At 35.8% G+C, this 15,069-nt stretch overlaps 1 protein-coding gene across 1 annotated transcript in view; it reads left to right on the top strand.

The window, feature by feature from the left end:
• PREP (prolyl endopeptidase) overlaps positions 1 to 15,069 on the top strand; it is a 153,189-nt gene that overhangs the window by 125,611 nt on the left and 12,509 nt on the right. Inside the window, exons 11-13 of the mRNA XM_020976932.2 lie at positions 3,227 to 3,363; positions 7,783 to 7,877; positions 12,451 to 12,582. Coding sequence (XP_020832591.1) covers positions 3,227 to 3,363; positions 7,783 to 7,877; positions 12,451 to 12,582 — 364 coding nt within the window. The remainder of the gene's footprint in view (positions 1 to 3,226; positions 3,364 to 7,782; positions 7,878 to 12,450; positions 12,583 to 15,069) is intronic.

Genomic DNA, 15,069 nt, shown 5'->3' on the forward strand with positions numbered 1-15,069 from the left:
AAGCTAGGTTCAACTTCTGTTTCTGGGATTTACTGGCTGTGTGACCTTTCTGAGCCTCAGTTGCCAGAGATTTGGTACTGGAAGGGAACTTGGAAGTTATATAATCATACTCTTTAATTTTAAAAAGGAGGAAGCTAAAAGCCAAAGAAGCTAAATGCTTGCGCAGGATCAGACAAGTCTTCTATTCTTTTCATTCCATTATGCTGCTGAGATCCTAGCAAGGGAGTATTCCAAGCTAGGAAGGTGGTCCTAGTTGCAGTTTTGGAGTTGGAGTAATGAGTGATGAAATTCAGTCTCCCCAGAGAGCAGGCTTACACATTATCTTTCAGTTATGGAGTATACATTCAGCATTGTCATTCCTCTGGTGGTATTTAATACCTTTTCCTCTCTATGACTTTTCTCCATGGAGTCACCAGGGACTTGGAAATAGCCTTGCGACCATTAAGAGAAATACCACCCAGGTTCGAGATGGTCCTGAGAACTTTGATTGTCATTTATAGTTGAAAGCATCTAGGCCAAACCAAAAAACCAAAGAGCATCCTGTTGCTTCTACTTGAAACTGATAGTTCCTAGTAGCTTCCAATTTAATGAAGGTAATAACATGGTAAGAGGGAAAAAACTACATTCAGAATGAGAATATCAAGATTCAAATCCCAACTGACAGTAGCAACGCAGCTTTACAGAGAAAGCTGTGAAGACTTTTTTTTTTGTTAAGGAAAAAGATTTACTAATTTGTGTCTTGAAGGGATTTCTTTTCTTTCTTTTTTTCAATTAATTTTTAGTTTTCAGCATTCACTTCCATAAGCTTTTGAGTTTTAAATGTTCTCCCCCTCCCTTTCCAACTCCCTTCCCAAGATGGCATGCAGTCTGATATAGGATCTACATATACATTCCTATTAAACATTTTCACATTAGTCATGTTGTAGAGAAGAATTAGAACCAATAGGAAGAACCATGAGAAAAAAGAAAGAAAACAAAAAAGAGCAAATAACATGCTTTGATCTGCATTCAGATTCCATAGTTCTTTCTTTGGATGTAGATAGCATTTTCCATCATGTGACTTTTGGAAATGTCTTAGATCCTGGCATTGCTGAGAAGAGCTAAGTCTATCAAAGTTAGATATCACACAATGCAGGCTGTTACTGTGTATAATGTTCTCCTGGTTCTGCTCACTTCACTCAGCATTAGTCCATACAAGTCTTTCCAGTTTTTCTGGAGTGTGCTTGCTCATCATTTCTTGTAGCACAGTAGTATTCCATTACATTCGTATACCACAACTTGTTCAACCATTTCCCCAGTTGATGGGCATCCCCTCAATTTCCAATTCTTTGCCACCACAAAAAGAGCTGCTATGAATATTTTTGTACAGGTGGGTCCTTTACCTATTTGTATATTCTTTAGCCCTAGAAGAGCTATTGCTGGGTCAAAGGGTATGCACATTTTTATAGCCCTTTGGGCATAGTTCCAAATTGCTCTCCATAATGGTTGTATTAGTGTTCCAATTTTTCCACATCTTCTCCAACATTTATCATTTTCCTATTTTGTCATATTAGCCAATCTGATAGGTGTGATGTTGTTCCTCAGAGTCATTTTGATTTGCATTTCTCTAATCAATAGTGATTTAGAGCATTTTTTCATATGACTATAGATGGCTTTAATTTCTTCATCTGAGAACTGTCTGTTCATATCCTTTGACCATTTATCAATTGGAGAATGGCTTGCATTCTTATAAATTTGACTCAGTCCTCTATATATTTTAGAAATGAGGCGTTTATCAGAGACATTGGTTGCAAAAATTCTTTCCCTGTTTTCTGCTTCCCTCCTAATCTTGGTTGCATTGACTTTGTGCAAAAACTTTTCAATTAATGTAATCAGAATTATCTGTTTTGCATTTCATAATGTTGTCTGTCTCTTGTTTGGTCATAAATTCTTCTGTTCTCCATAAATCTGACAGGTAAACTATTCCTTGCTCTCCCAGTTTGCTTATTATGTCAACCTTTATATCTAAATCATGAACCCATTTTTACTTTATTTTGGTATATGGTGTGAGATTTTGGTCTGTGCCTAGTTTCTGCCATACTCTTTTCCAGTTTTCCCAGCCATTTTTGTCAAATAGTGAGTTCTTATCCCAGAACCTAGGGTCTTTGGGTTTATCAAACAGTAGATTACTATAGTCATTGACTACTGTGTCTTGTGTACCTAACATATTTCACTGATCCACTACTCTATTTCTTAGCCAATATCAAATAGTTTTGATGATTGCTGCTTTATAGTACAATTTAAGATCTGGTATGGCTAGGCCACCTTCCCTAGCATTTCTTTTCATTAGTTCCCTTGATATTTGAAGAGATTTCTAAGGTGTACTGAATGTTGGATTTCTATCCCAGGAATGACAGTTTGGGACATACTTACTTTTAAAAAGTGAAACATTATATGTTTTTTAATAGCTATTTTGGTCAGTGGTACTATATCATCATATCACATATCACTTTGAAGGGAAACTCTAACTCTTAATTATAAATTCAAGGAAGTCCACACTCAGGAATGATGTGTAGAAAAGACCCTTATAGGGAAGAAGAAAAGGCTTTGTTTCTTTTCCCAATCAGCCGTGGTCTGTGGCAGCACAGTAGGAGATAGGCCATTCATCAGTTTAAGAGTTTGTTTCAACGGGTTCAAGGCATAATTGATGGAAGAGAGACAGATACAGAGAAGCATAGAAAGTTGGATGGACCTTAGATCATCTGGTTTGACTCCTTCATTTTACAGATGAGGAAACTGAAGCCTATAGAAGTAAAATTATTTGTAGTGGGAAAACAAGGAAAAGCTTAACAGCAATAATAGTAATAGCTAGCATTTCTGTATATTTTACGGTTTACAAAGCACTCTACAAATATTATCTCATTTTATCCTCACAGCCACCCTGGGAGATTGGTGCTGTTATTTTTTCCATTTTATAGATGGGGAAACTGAAGGAGGCAGAGGTTAAGTGACTTCCCTTAAGTCACTGATCTATCAGGTGTCTGATGCAAGATTCTATGTCAAGTCTTCCTGACTCTTAAGGCCCGGACTCTATCCACTTTTCCATCGAGCTTTCTAGCTCAGCTATAGAAAAAATAGGGCCATCTCTACTATTTCTTTTCAGACTTTCCCCTTGAAGAGCACAGGAGTGCTTACATGATACAAAAAGTATCATATTAATCTAAACTTATCCTCTCTCTTGTCCTAGGTGTTCTATCCCAGCAGAGATGGCACGAAGATCCCAATGTTCATTGTGCATAAGAAAGGAATTAAATTAGATGGCTCTCACCCTGGTTTCTTGTATGGCTACGGGGGCTTCAATATATCTATTACACCAAGCTACAGGTAAATGTGGAATATTCTTGAGCAGAGTTTTGTTTGTTATCCCGATTTATAGATCCCCATAGTAAGACCATCATACTGTATTAGATTTGGTTACCTTTAAAGATATGTAAAATGTATTTTCACTTGGGAACTTCTCAGAGTCATTTTATTTAGATGTTCTAAGCATCATCTGTGAATTTAATAATCATGTTAGATAATCGTTTCCTTTCCCTGGTATAAATTAAGCATTTCCTTTTGACTTAGAAGTGTCCTTATCAGTAAGTACTAGTTTTCTAATGTTTTGCTTTGTTTTCTGAAAAATCTCCATAGTTTTTGAAATGTAAAGAGCAATGGAAATACATTCAGTGACAGTTTTAGGATTTATTCTATAGGAAATTGAAAGCTCAATATTTATTATAGGAACCTTATTTCTCTTCTTGTCTTCATTTGTTCTAACATGATTTGTATCACGGGATCACAGACTTAGAGCTGGAAGGGCCCTTGGAAGTCAGCTAGTTCACCCCTTTACTTTAGAGATAAAAATGTAGGACTCAGAAAGATGGAATGGCTGAGAGACAAGATCTGGATTTAAACCCGGGTCTCAGGACTCCCAGCGCTCTTTTCATTGTGCCTCTTATACGTGAGGGAAAAAGTCGTAACCCAGATTGTTGATGACAACGTGATTAGCTTCCTACTTGAATCACAGACTTTATGGTCAATGTTAGGAACTGCCTTAATTCCTATTTATTGAAGTGTCTGTTCCTTGCAGGGAAAAGAAAGCAAGTACACACATTACCTTATTTCTATCCATTTCACATTTTCAACTTGCTGCTTATTTAAGAAAGGAATATCGTTACCATATTCCCATTTGTTCAGGAAATGAAAAATCCTTACTCTGTTGCTTTACTCTTGCTCATTTGGAGTCATGATATTTAGGGAGACCTTGAAAACGGGATTTCATCTGACAACTTTAAAATGGGCAGAACTGCAAATGTTTTTATGATTTTGGAAGAGAAGTTCTTGGCATTAGTTTTCCCAGTGCTATGATGGGCAGCTTTTGGAGTCTTATGCTGTGAGCACAAGTACCTTGTGACTAGTCCAGGGTTTGTAACGTTTTTTTGTGTCATCCCAACTCCTTTAGCAATCTGATGAAGTGAATGGACCCCCTTCTCAGAATAAATTGTGTTCAGTGCCATCAGTTGAACACATTAGATGACAAAAGAAACCAATTTTGCTCAAACATAATTATAAAAATATTTTTTTCCTGCTCCTAAGGAGTTTATATTCTTTTTAAAAAATTATTATTTTAAAAAAGTATTATATATTCTATTTTAAAAATTATTTATTTTTAGTTTTCAACATTAACTTCCATAAGCTTTTGAGTTTTAAATATTCTTCCTTCCCTCCCCAAGATTGCATGCACTCTGATACAGACTCTACATATACATTCCTATTAAACATATGTTCACGTTAATCATGTTGTAAATAAGACTTAGAACCAGTAGGAGGAACCACAAAAAAGAAGAAACAAAACAAAAGCAAATACTATGCTTTGATCTGCATTCAAACTCCATAGTTCTTTTTTTGGATGTGGATAGCATTTTCCATCATGATGCCTTTGGAGTTGTCTTAGATCCTTATATTGCTGGGAAGGGTTAAGTTTACCAATATTAGTCATCAAAAAACGTGGCTGTTATTGTGTACAACATTCTCCTTGTTCTGCTCACTTCACTCAGCATCAGACCGTACAAGACTTTCCAGGTTTTTCTGAAGTCAGCCTGTTCATCATTTCTTACAGCACAATAGTATTCCATTACATTCATATACCATAACTTGTTCAGCCATTCCCCAGTTGATGGGCATTAAGGAGGGTCTTTACTGGGTTTTCTTCAAGTAAAATATACCTGTTCCTTTGAGCAAGGAGATTTTGTAATGAGCTTAGGTAACATATGTATTTTATGGATCCTTAATTTTCATCAGTTTGGGTACTCCATCCATCCGTCCATCACTAAGTAAATGCTAAATGGTCATCAATAGTTGCTGTGGAAAAAAAAATTGTATGACGAAAAATTTTACACCATAGCCAGTCTGGTGTTTTAATTCAATCCATCAAGCTATGTGCCCAGCACAAATTTACGTTTTTGGGGGGAGCAATATATAATGACTAGATTATAGTTGATTTGAAATCTGTCCAATACCTTTGCAATATGTCCCCCTCTATGAAAGGTGTTGTGAACTTTATGACTACCACATTGTGAATTTAGCGTAGACCACCCATTTCAACAGACTGAAAGTCAAATTCATGTAAACTCTGAACTATCACTAATATTCACAACTTTTTATTGAGTGCCTACTATTATGTTACTTTTGGGATATGAAGACACACTCTCTGTTTTTGGGGGCTTACTGTCTAGCTGTCAGGGCAGGACATATACATGAAGCCTTTGGCATTATCAAGCAATAGACTTCTCCAAGAACTGAAAAATTTAGAATCCTCATAGTAGATTAAGAAAAACCAAGGAGAAGATGATCACAGAGAATAAGAGGGTTTTTTTCCTTTTGTCTTCTGACTTTCCCTATTTACAGAGGTCTTTATTAAAGTTAATCCTAATAAGATACTAGATGTTGTTTTTAAGGGCTTATTCTATGCAAGGACTTTGTTTTTAATAATTAAAAAGCAACATAGTTCTTGCCCTCAGGGAACTTAAATCATCTAGTAGAGGGTGATAAAATGTATGCCAGTAACTAGAATCCCAGCTAAAATATGGAAGGTCCTTAAATGCCAAGATAAGTTTAGACTTCAGCTACTAGGTAAAAGGGAGCCATTTCCTTTTTTTCTTTCTTTTTTAGTACAGAGGTGGTATGTATCATGTTTCATAGGAAGCTGGCTTTGAACATAATATATAGGACGTATTGAAGAGGAAAAAACTGAAAGAGGGGAACTAATAATAGCTAGCATTTATATAGTGCCTACTATGTGGCAGTCACTGTGCTAAGCTAGTAATTTTACAGTTGTAAAGGTATTAACTGGGCTGTGGTTAACCAACTCAAATACTCAGGTGGATCTCTATGATCATAATAGTTTGAAAGTTCCCTCTAAAGATAGAGATCAAAAGTCACCCATACCTCTCCAAGCTGTGTGTCTCCTGCCCATGTCCTGCCCTAAGCTCATCACAGGTAATCCGTTTAACAAGTTCCTGACCTTTCTCTTGACATCCTTAGAGTATCAGTGAAGCACTCTGACCTTCCATCTGTCATCCCTTGTCCTCATCATGTAAAAAGCCCTTCTCTTCCTATTACAAAATTCCTTGATAGCATATTTTACTCTTGTTCTTTGGAGTTCTTCATTTATTACATGCTATAGCCTGCTCACCTCCACCTTGTGCTTCCCCATTCCTCTCTGTGTGATATTCATTTGGAATCCTTTGGAGACTGTTGTAGTCTTAATGTCCCAGACATACAGCAGTTCTTGTAGAATGTTGGATTGCAATTTCTTGGGCATGTCTAGTTTACTAACAGGTCATCTCTTCTGCTCAAAATGTTTGTCTCTCCAAGTAGTCTCTTATATCACTCTCTAGAACTGGGAATCAAATAATAGAGTCACTGTCTATTTGATGAATCCATTAGTCCACTTTGGATGGATTATTGTATATATGAAAAGGAATGATAATAACTTTGTGCTAGATTGTAAAAGGTCTTGAATTCCAGGTGAAATAAAGAGTTTGGACTTTAGGTAATGTGTATTTGGGAGCTACTTTTTGAATGAAGAATGATGTCCTATAACATAAAGTTTCGAGAAGGGGAAACTTTTAAGTAAAGATGTCCAGCCAATAGTTGGAAATATGGGACTGGAGTTGTAACCTAATTGTGTCTTTAACTCTCTACAGTGCCTCTTTTTAAAATATACTAAATATTTCATAATGTTTTAAAGTAACAAAGTATATTAGAGGCAAGGTACGTAAAAATTCTGAGAATATGATAGTAATGACCTTGGTCTGAATTCTAAGAAAATCTTCGCTAAGACTTTAACTGCCAGCATTATTTAATACACCTGAATGTTTATAGAAAAGTACATTCAGTTTGATACAATAGTCCGTGTATCATATTCACATTTTTATGAAGTATTTACTACTATTCTGCTTAGTGATATATTTGCAAATATAGAGAAATGAGAAGCACTAGATACTCAAGTGGAAATTTGTGGCAGTGCTTTATAGCCAAACATCACTCAGGAAAAATTATATAGTCCGATCAAATTGTCTTGTCATGTGATTATTCTGGACCCCACATTTAAATGATGTCACATGCAGCAAGGTATTTTTTGGTTGTTTAGATACGGTTTATATTTTTGAGAGGAAAGGAAATAACACCAGCAGCTAGAAAAGTAACTAAAGATAATTTTTTTAATTTTAAAAAAGTTCTTTTTTGTTTATTTCACAGTGTATCCAGGCTCATTTTTGTGAGGCACATGGGTGGTGTGCTAGCAATAGCTAACATTAGAGGAGGGGGTGAATATGGAGAGACCTGGCACAAAGGTAAGGCACTTCCCCTGCCAAAACAAAATGGTGTTTTAATGAAGAATGACATTGTGATTTTTTTACTTTTTCTTTTTCTACTCGTACCCCCCCTCAGCCTAATCCTACTTGTTTGACAAAGAAAATATACGCATTTCTGCACATGTATCAACACCTGCCCCTTTTTATTAAGCTAACTTTTCCACACATGTTCTTTTATAATTGGAAAATACAATAGCTAGATTTCAGAGCTATTTCTCCAAAAAATAACCAAAATTGTTTTCATTGTTGGTTTTTTTAAATGTATGGAGGCCGTCTTTGTAGGGGGTTCCTATGGTGTATGTGGTATTGCATATGTCAGGCTTTTTTGTTTTCTTGTTTAATTTTGCTGAACTGTTTTTCTCTTTTATTCTTTATTATAAGGAATGGTTCTTGAGAAGGAGAATGTAGGTGATGCAAAATAAAGGATATCAATAAAGATCATTTTTAAAACCGTTAAGATAACCCTTTATAGATAACTTATTTAATATGGACTTTTGAGCGAGAAACTAGATATTCTTTTTTCCCCCCTCAGTGTTATCCTTCTCTTTTAAAGTCATCCTGTGGCTAACAGTTTCAAGATGAATGATTTTTCTCCTTGACTCAAAACTTTTGGTGTTAGCCTTCTTTGAAATTTTACTTTTTAATCCCATACTAACTAACTGTGTGAAGGCCAGGGTTAGTCTCTTGCAGCTATTTTATAGAGCTGTGTGTAAGCAGACCTAGCAGTTCAGGACATCCACTTCCTCATCTTCACCCTTCTAAATCACATGGCCCAAAGGAAGGTGCCTTAGTTTTCTCCTTCAAATGAAACCCAGTAATCAGAGAGAAAGAACATTAAGTGGGAATGTGAACAACTTCAGGCCAAAGCAGCTAGTAGGTATCAGAGTCCAGGGCCCAGCCCTCAAAGATTTTGCCCAGTTTCCATCATTTTGAACACCACAATCAGAGAATAATACATTTCCCATGACCATGACTTTTTGGCTTAATTCCATCCCTAAGCTTAAGCAAAATACTTGTTCTTTTCCACTACCACCCCTCCCCTCTAGGACCCACACTTAAATTGGACTGGTAAGCTAGAGCTTGACTTCTGAAACTTTCCCTAGAACAAACTGAGATTGAGTGCTAGGGCTGGAAATGGCCTAGTTGTTGTTTACTCTAAGATGTCTTTAGTCTGATAAATTTGAAGCAAATCTTTTACCTGGAAGTTGGCTGATAATTGAGTTTAAAAATGTAATGGTCACTTAAAAATGTTTACTTCTATACTGCAAGTGATATATCTTAAAGCTAAGTAATCATAATTGATTCGTTTCTCCCATGGTTTTCTTATTAAAATCTTAATAACATTTACTTTGATGTGTAAAAAAAAATCAAAACTTCTTTAATTCTGTTGCTTCATCTTTAATCAAATTTCTGCAGAAGTAGTTCATCTTAGATGCATAATTAGATATATATCTACTTTTTGTTCATTTTATAGGTGACTTTGATGTTCCTTTGAGAGTGTGCCTGTGAATTTTGACCTTTGCCCCAAACAGAGTATCCAGAGTAATTCAGTAAACTTTTTTCCTTTTCATTTATTGTTTCCTCTGGTCTTACACTTAAGGGAAATTACTTGAAAATGAATGGAAAAGCCCCAAATCTCAGAAGAAGCATATTATCAGTCCTCTTTATACATTTCCAGCGATATAAACTTTTATTTGAGGTAGTTGGCTTCTCCCACCCCAAGGACCTGAGAGGTTATGGAACTTTTCAGTGGTGTTGAAAATCTGTTTTTGGCTCAAGTGTATTAATCCCAAATATAAAACAGCTTCTAGTACATCTTCACATAACTATTCTTCCATCTTTCCAAATTTAGCAGGCCTCAAATCAAATTTACCATGCTTCCTCTACCCCCAACTCAAAGACACCACTTCCTTTCTCATTTTGGGGGGTGGGGTGGGGTAAAAAAAAGCATAGGGCACACTGAAACAGAAATGAGGGAGGATGTTAACTAGTCTGGAATTACAAAATTAGCAGTGGAGAAATGTGGCATGTGAGCCTCCCATTCATTGAGGTTGATGTGAATTTGTGACTTGATTTATGAATGAGCTAAACAAGTGTTTAACTAAAAGATACTGGTCGAAATACGGCCTCAGTATTGTATGTAGTACTGAAAGGATTTAACATAAAGAAGTGATTGGAGTTGGATATGGCTAGAGAAAATGTCCAGAAGAGATTTTTGAAGGGTATAGATTGGCACAGAGCTTTTGGGCAAGGGGATGTCTGAAATTTTTATCCGCAGCATTTCAGACCCCTGAAGAAATGAGCACTTGGGAGCTAATAACAAGAATGATTCATATTCATGTTATATAAATGATTTACAAAACGTTTTCATCTGCAACATCCCATTGAGGTAGGTAATGCAGGGTTTCAAACTTGGACAACTCATTAAAGAAACACAGAGTACCCTGATCTTACTCTGGAAGGAGGGATCAAGGACAAACTGTACCTCCCAAATTATGCTGTTATTTTACTAAATGAGAACTCAGTAAATCCAGGATTTCTGAACTTTTGTACGTTTGGATTTCTGTTTTGACATTTGAGTTTGACTTCTACAAAATGGTAATGTTTCTCTTTGGAAAATTGCATATTCTCATTTGTCCATCTCCTTCTGAGAGGCATTCTGATGGTGAGCAGATTACTAGGCTGGGAGCCAGGCAGCTTGAGTTGTTATCCTGCCTCAAATAATAGCTGTGTGATCATAGGCAAGTCACAACCTTTCAGAACCTCAGTGTCCTCATTTATAAAATAAGGAAAATAGTGCTGGTCCTGCCTTTATTTTGCCTGTTTTCTGCTAGACATTAATCTTTCATGTGGATTAGAAATTATTGGACTTGGACAGTTTTCCATCATAGAATCATAGAGTTATCAGTCAATCAACAAGCATTTCTTAAGCATGTACTATGTGCCAAGCACCGTGCTAAATCGTGAGGACACAAAGAATATACACAGAAAAAAGTGAAATAATCCCTTCCTCATCTATTCTGAGAGATATGAGACATACATATGTAAATATATTTGTAATATATAAACAATTAAAATTGAGGTAGTTTTGAGAAGGATGGTACTAGCAGCTGGGGGTCAGATGGGGTTCATATAGAAAGTGTCACTAGAGCTAAATTTTAGCAGAAGCTAGGGATTCTAAGAGATGGTGCATTTGAGGCATAGGGGACAAACAGTGCAAAGTTCCAGATATGGGAGATGGAGAATCAGGTGTGGAAAAGTGGGTGGGTGGGTCAGTGTGGTTGGATCACAGAGAACATGGAGGGAGATAATAGACAAGCAAACTAGAACCTGGGACCTCAGAGATGTCATCTGTCCAACCCCTTCTTTTTACAGAAGAGGAAATAGAAATTAATTGACTTTAAAGATTATCTAGTACAAATTCTTCATTTGACATGTGAGGAAACTGAGTCCTGGAGAAGTGAAATTATTTACCCAAGGTCATTCAGCTAGTTGATGACAGAGTTAAGACTAGAACTGGTTTCCCATTTCCTTTGGTCTAATTTTCTTTCTACTATACTATATGGCTGAGTCTAGTTGAATCTGACAAAATTTTCAAAGTCATGTGTTTTATTGCTCATTTAGCATCTTTCTAAATGCAGTGTTTATTGTAAAGACAAATAACTCTGAAAAACTGTAGAACTCTTAATGTGTTCACTAACCACACTAACCACCGATTCATTAATTGGTCCTGAAGACCAATGAAACATGCTACCCACCAAAGAGGAGTGATGGACTCAAACGTGCAAAATTAGACATACATTTTCAGACACAACCATTATGAAAATTTGTTTTGATTGACTTTGTATATTTGTTACATAGATTTTGTTTATTTTTTCAATTGAGGAGGGTGCAAAAGGGAAGACAGGGTTGTGCTTCCCTCCACCCCCCCAAAAAAAAAAAGAAAGAAAAAGGAAAGAGTATCTAGCATTGAAGCATTTTTTAAAAGCAGAGAGCAGAAAGAAGGCCAGAAGGTATCACAGACAAGTAGGACAGTTTTGAAAGTTACATGCTGAACTAATAATATGTTTAAAAAGAAAAGCAGGCTCTACATGGTAGAAATACAGTTTTGTGTACAATCTTCTTTTTCTGTTCTGCTATCTATGTGGAAATTGTCGTTTTACTTGACATTCTTTTAAAAGGAAATGTAATGTTGGTCTTTTAATTATGATGAAGTACAAAAATATTGCACATTGAAAAGGTTTTCTATAAATTTTCACATGATATTAAGTTAATTCTTGGATGGAGTCATTGAAGATCTGTATAACAGAATCTGTCCTGCAAGTCTGTTAGTGAGAATTGTAACCCACTTGTTCCATAATGCAAGCATTTTATTATTTAGAACTCAGCAAAAGCATTGGGGTTGAGGGGTACCAAATTTATCTCATCATTTCCTTGAGCTGAAATTTTTTTCTACTTTGTTGTGAGTTTCTTTTGACTATATGGTTTTATGTGTTTTACGAAATGAACTCTCAGTACCTCCCTTTCCTCCCCTGATTTTGGTATATTGTAGGTGGTATCCTGGGGAAAAAGCAGAACTGCTTTGATGATTTTCAGTGTGCTGCTGAATATCTTGTAAAGGAAGGGTATACTTCACCAAAGAGATTGACTATTAATGGAGGCTCAAATGGAGGACTTTTAGTGGGTAAGATTTATATTTCTATTCATTGTACTTGCTTTTTAAATACAAAGTAAATTTTCAGAGAATCTTATCTGAGGACACTCTTCAAATTATCTTAGTCAGTAGAGAACAGATACACAGATAATCTAAGATGACAAACAATTCCAAAACTATTTACAGTATTTTAGATTTTATGTGTTGGGATAAATCATTTCATATGCATTTATTTAGCACCTACTATGTGCCAAGCATTATTCAGGGCACTGGGCATACAAACAAAGGCAATTCCAATATTCATTAAACTATACCACACTGCCTTTCCTAAAATTAGCATAGATACAATTTGAATATGACCTTTAATTGGTGTTACTTTTCAATGTATGCTGAAAATCTTAGGATGCAGCAGCTGAAAAAGGTACCTTAGAGATAATATAGCCAAATTGTTCTTATTAGTTGAGGATAGAAGCTATGCTGTAGAAGCTAGCTTGATTTTACAGAAGGATTTACACAGAATGAATCATAAAATGTTAAAGATGAAAGAGAACATAGACATCATATTGTCCTTCCCCTTCCTCCCCCTCACCCCTTTTTTAAAGATAAGGACACAGAGAACCGGAAAGGTGAAGTCTAAGGTCACACAGCTGTTTTGGTGGAAGAGCCCTGAGCCCTCGACTCAATCTGTGTCAAGTGTTCCCATTTCCACACTTCAGTCTTAACTATGCACTGTTCCCACCAAAGCATTTTTATTTAAAGTCCTCTCCATGCTTTAACCTCCTTGATACTAACATAGGGAAAGTTGTCTTATTTTAGGGATGCTATGTTCAAATGTGACTTACTTTCAGATCGGTAGGATATATAAAAATACAAATGACACAAGGCAAGTATACTATGATAAAGGTAACAGTAGTTAGTTTGTATCCTGGGTGATTGTCACAATTTGCCATGGATAATCAGCTATCTGAGAGGCAGCTGACCTGGGAGCCAAGAAGATCTGGGTTGATGCACTGCCTCTAATATATATACTTGCTATGTGACCCTAGGCAACCTCTCCAGTTAAAGGGGATCTAGGGGCAGCAGAGTGGCACAGTGAATAGAGCTCTGGCCTTGGAGTCAGGAGAACCTGAGTTCAAATCTGGCCTCAGACACTTGAAACTTGCTAGCTGTGTGACCCTGGGCAAGTCACTTAACCCCAACTGCCACACCAAAATAAATAAATAAATAAATAAGGTAAGATAAAGGGGATCTGTCTTGGTAGGAGGAGTTTCCTTATCCAGGCATTCCCTGTAACAGTGAAATCACAGTTCCAGTGCCTATCCCTATCATAATATACTATGTAATTAATCATCTGTAATTGATATTTAATGAAATTGTACTTTTTTTAAGTTTATGAGTAATTTTACATATAACCATCATATTAATTATCCTAAGAACCTTGCTCTGATTCTTTCTACTCAGATTCATCTACAAATTTCTTTTATCAGTTTCTCCAATATGCCATATGCTTAATTGATTCATTAAAGGGTTTTTTTCAGCATTCTATGCTGTTTTAATCCTAAAACAGTTTGGACACCTTAGAAAAATTATCAGCATTTCATAAGTAATAATTGGTGTTCAATATTCCACACATTATTGTGTTAATCTCTCTAAAGTCATGGGAGGAATAATTACATATACAGATATTTTTAAATTCTTTGTTCAGTTTTGGTCATTTGAGATGTACTCGTAGTAGAAATACTTTGCATATCTTGTTGATGTCTATGTTGATTTTTTATTTCATCTGGCTGTCATGTCTTTTGGGAGGCGAAAGTGAGGACCAGAATGGGGTTCTGTGGTTTGTGGGATTTGCAGAAGAGAAATGGGAAAGTTCAGACAGTTTGAGCAGGCACTACAAACTGCAGATTTTCGTATATCTGGGTTATGGTTGGTCTTAAATAACCCACATATAAGATATGGTTTTGAGTAGCTTGTAGAAATTTCAGTGCACAAAGCTTGAGCACAAGTCTTCAAACTTCTTGGCTATAAAAGCATGCCAGTTTTTGAGTGTTATCCTTCATTATGTTTTCTAAGTTAATAGAAAACTTTAATTACTCCTGCCTACAATAAATTTATTAATGTAGTCCATTCCCTCCCTTTACCTCCCACATATTCTATTAAAAGTAAAAATGTATACTTCCATAATAATTTAAGGTTAAATTTGTACAAAATTTTATAAGCATAATTCTCTTTAACAAGTAATAAAAATGTTTTCTCTAAATTTGATGGAGATGGATTTCAAAAATCAAATAATTTCATACATTTTCTTGTGGTTTCCATTGTTTCTTTAAATAACTATTATATTTAAACTTCTGTCCCTCTTTGAAGTTTTTAAACAATATTTGGTATGGAAAGTGTCTACAAATCAAATCTGTGTGTGCCTACCATAGCATGTGTCATGTTGAGTCAAACCTTTCCCTCTTGATATTATTTCTTCTCTGAATCCCATATCCACTCCATTGTTATTGACCTTCACAT

This window comes from Phascolarctos cinereus, unplaced genomic scaffold (genome assembly GCF_003287225.1).
Source record: "Phascolarctos cinereus isolate Bilbo 61053 unplaced genomic scaffold, phaCin_HiC Scaffold_5;HRSCAF=322, whole genome shotgun sequence".
NCBI classification, from domain to species: Eukaryota; Metazoa; Chordata; class Mammalia; order Diprotodontia; family Phascolarctidae; genus Phascolarctos; species Phascolarctos cinereus.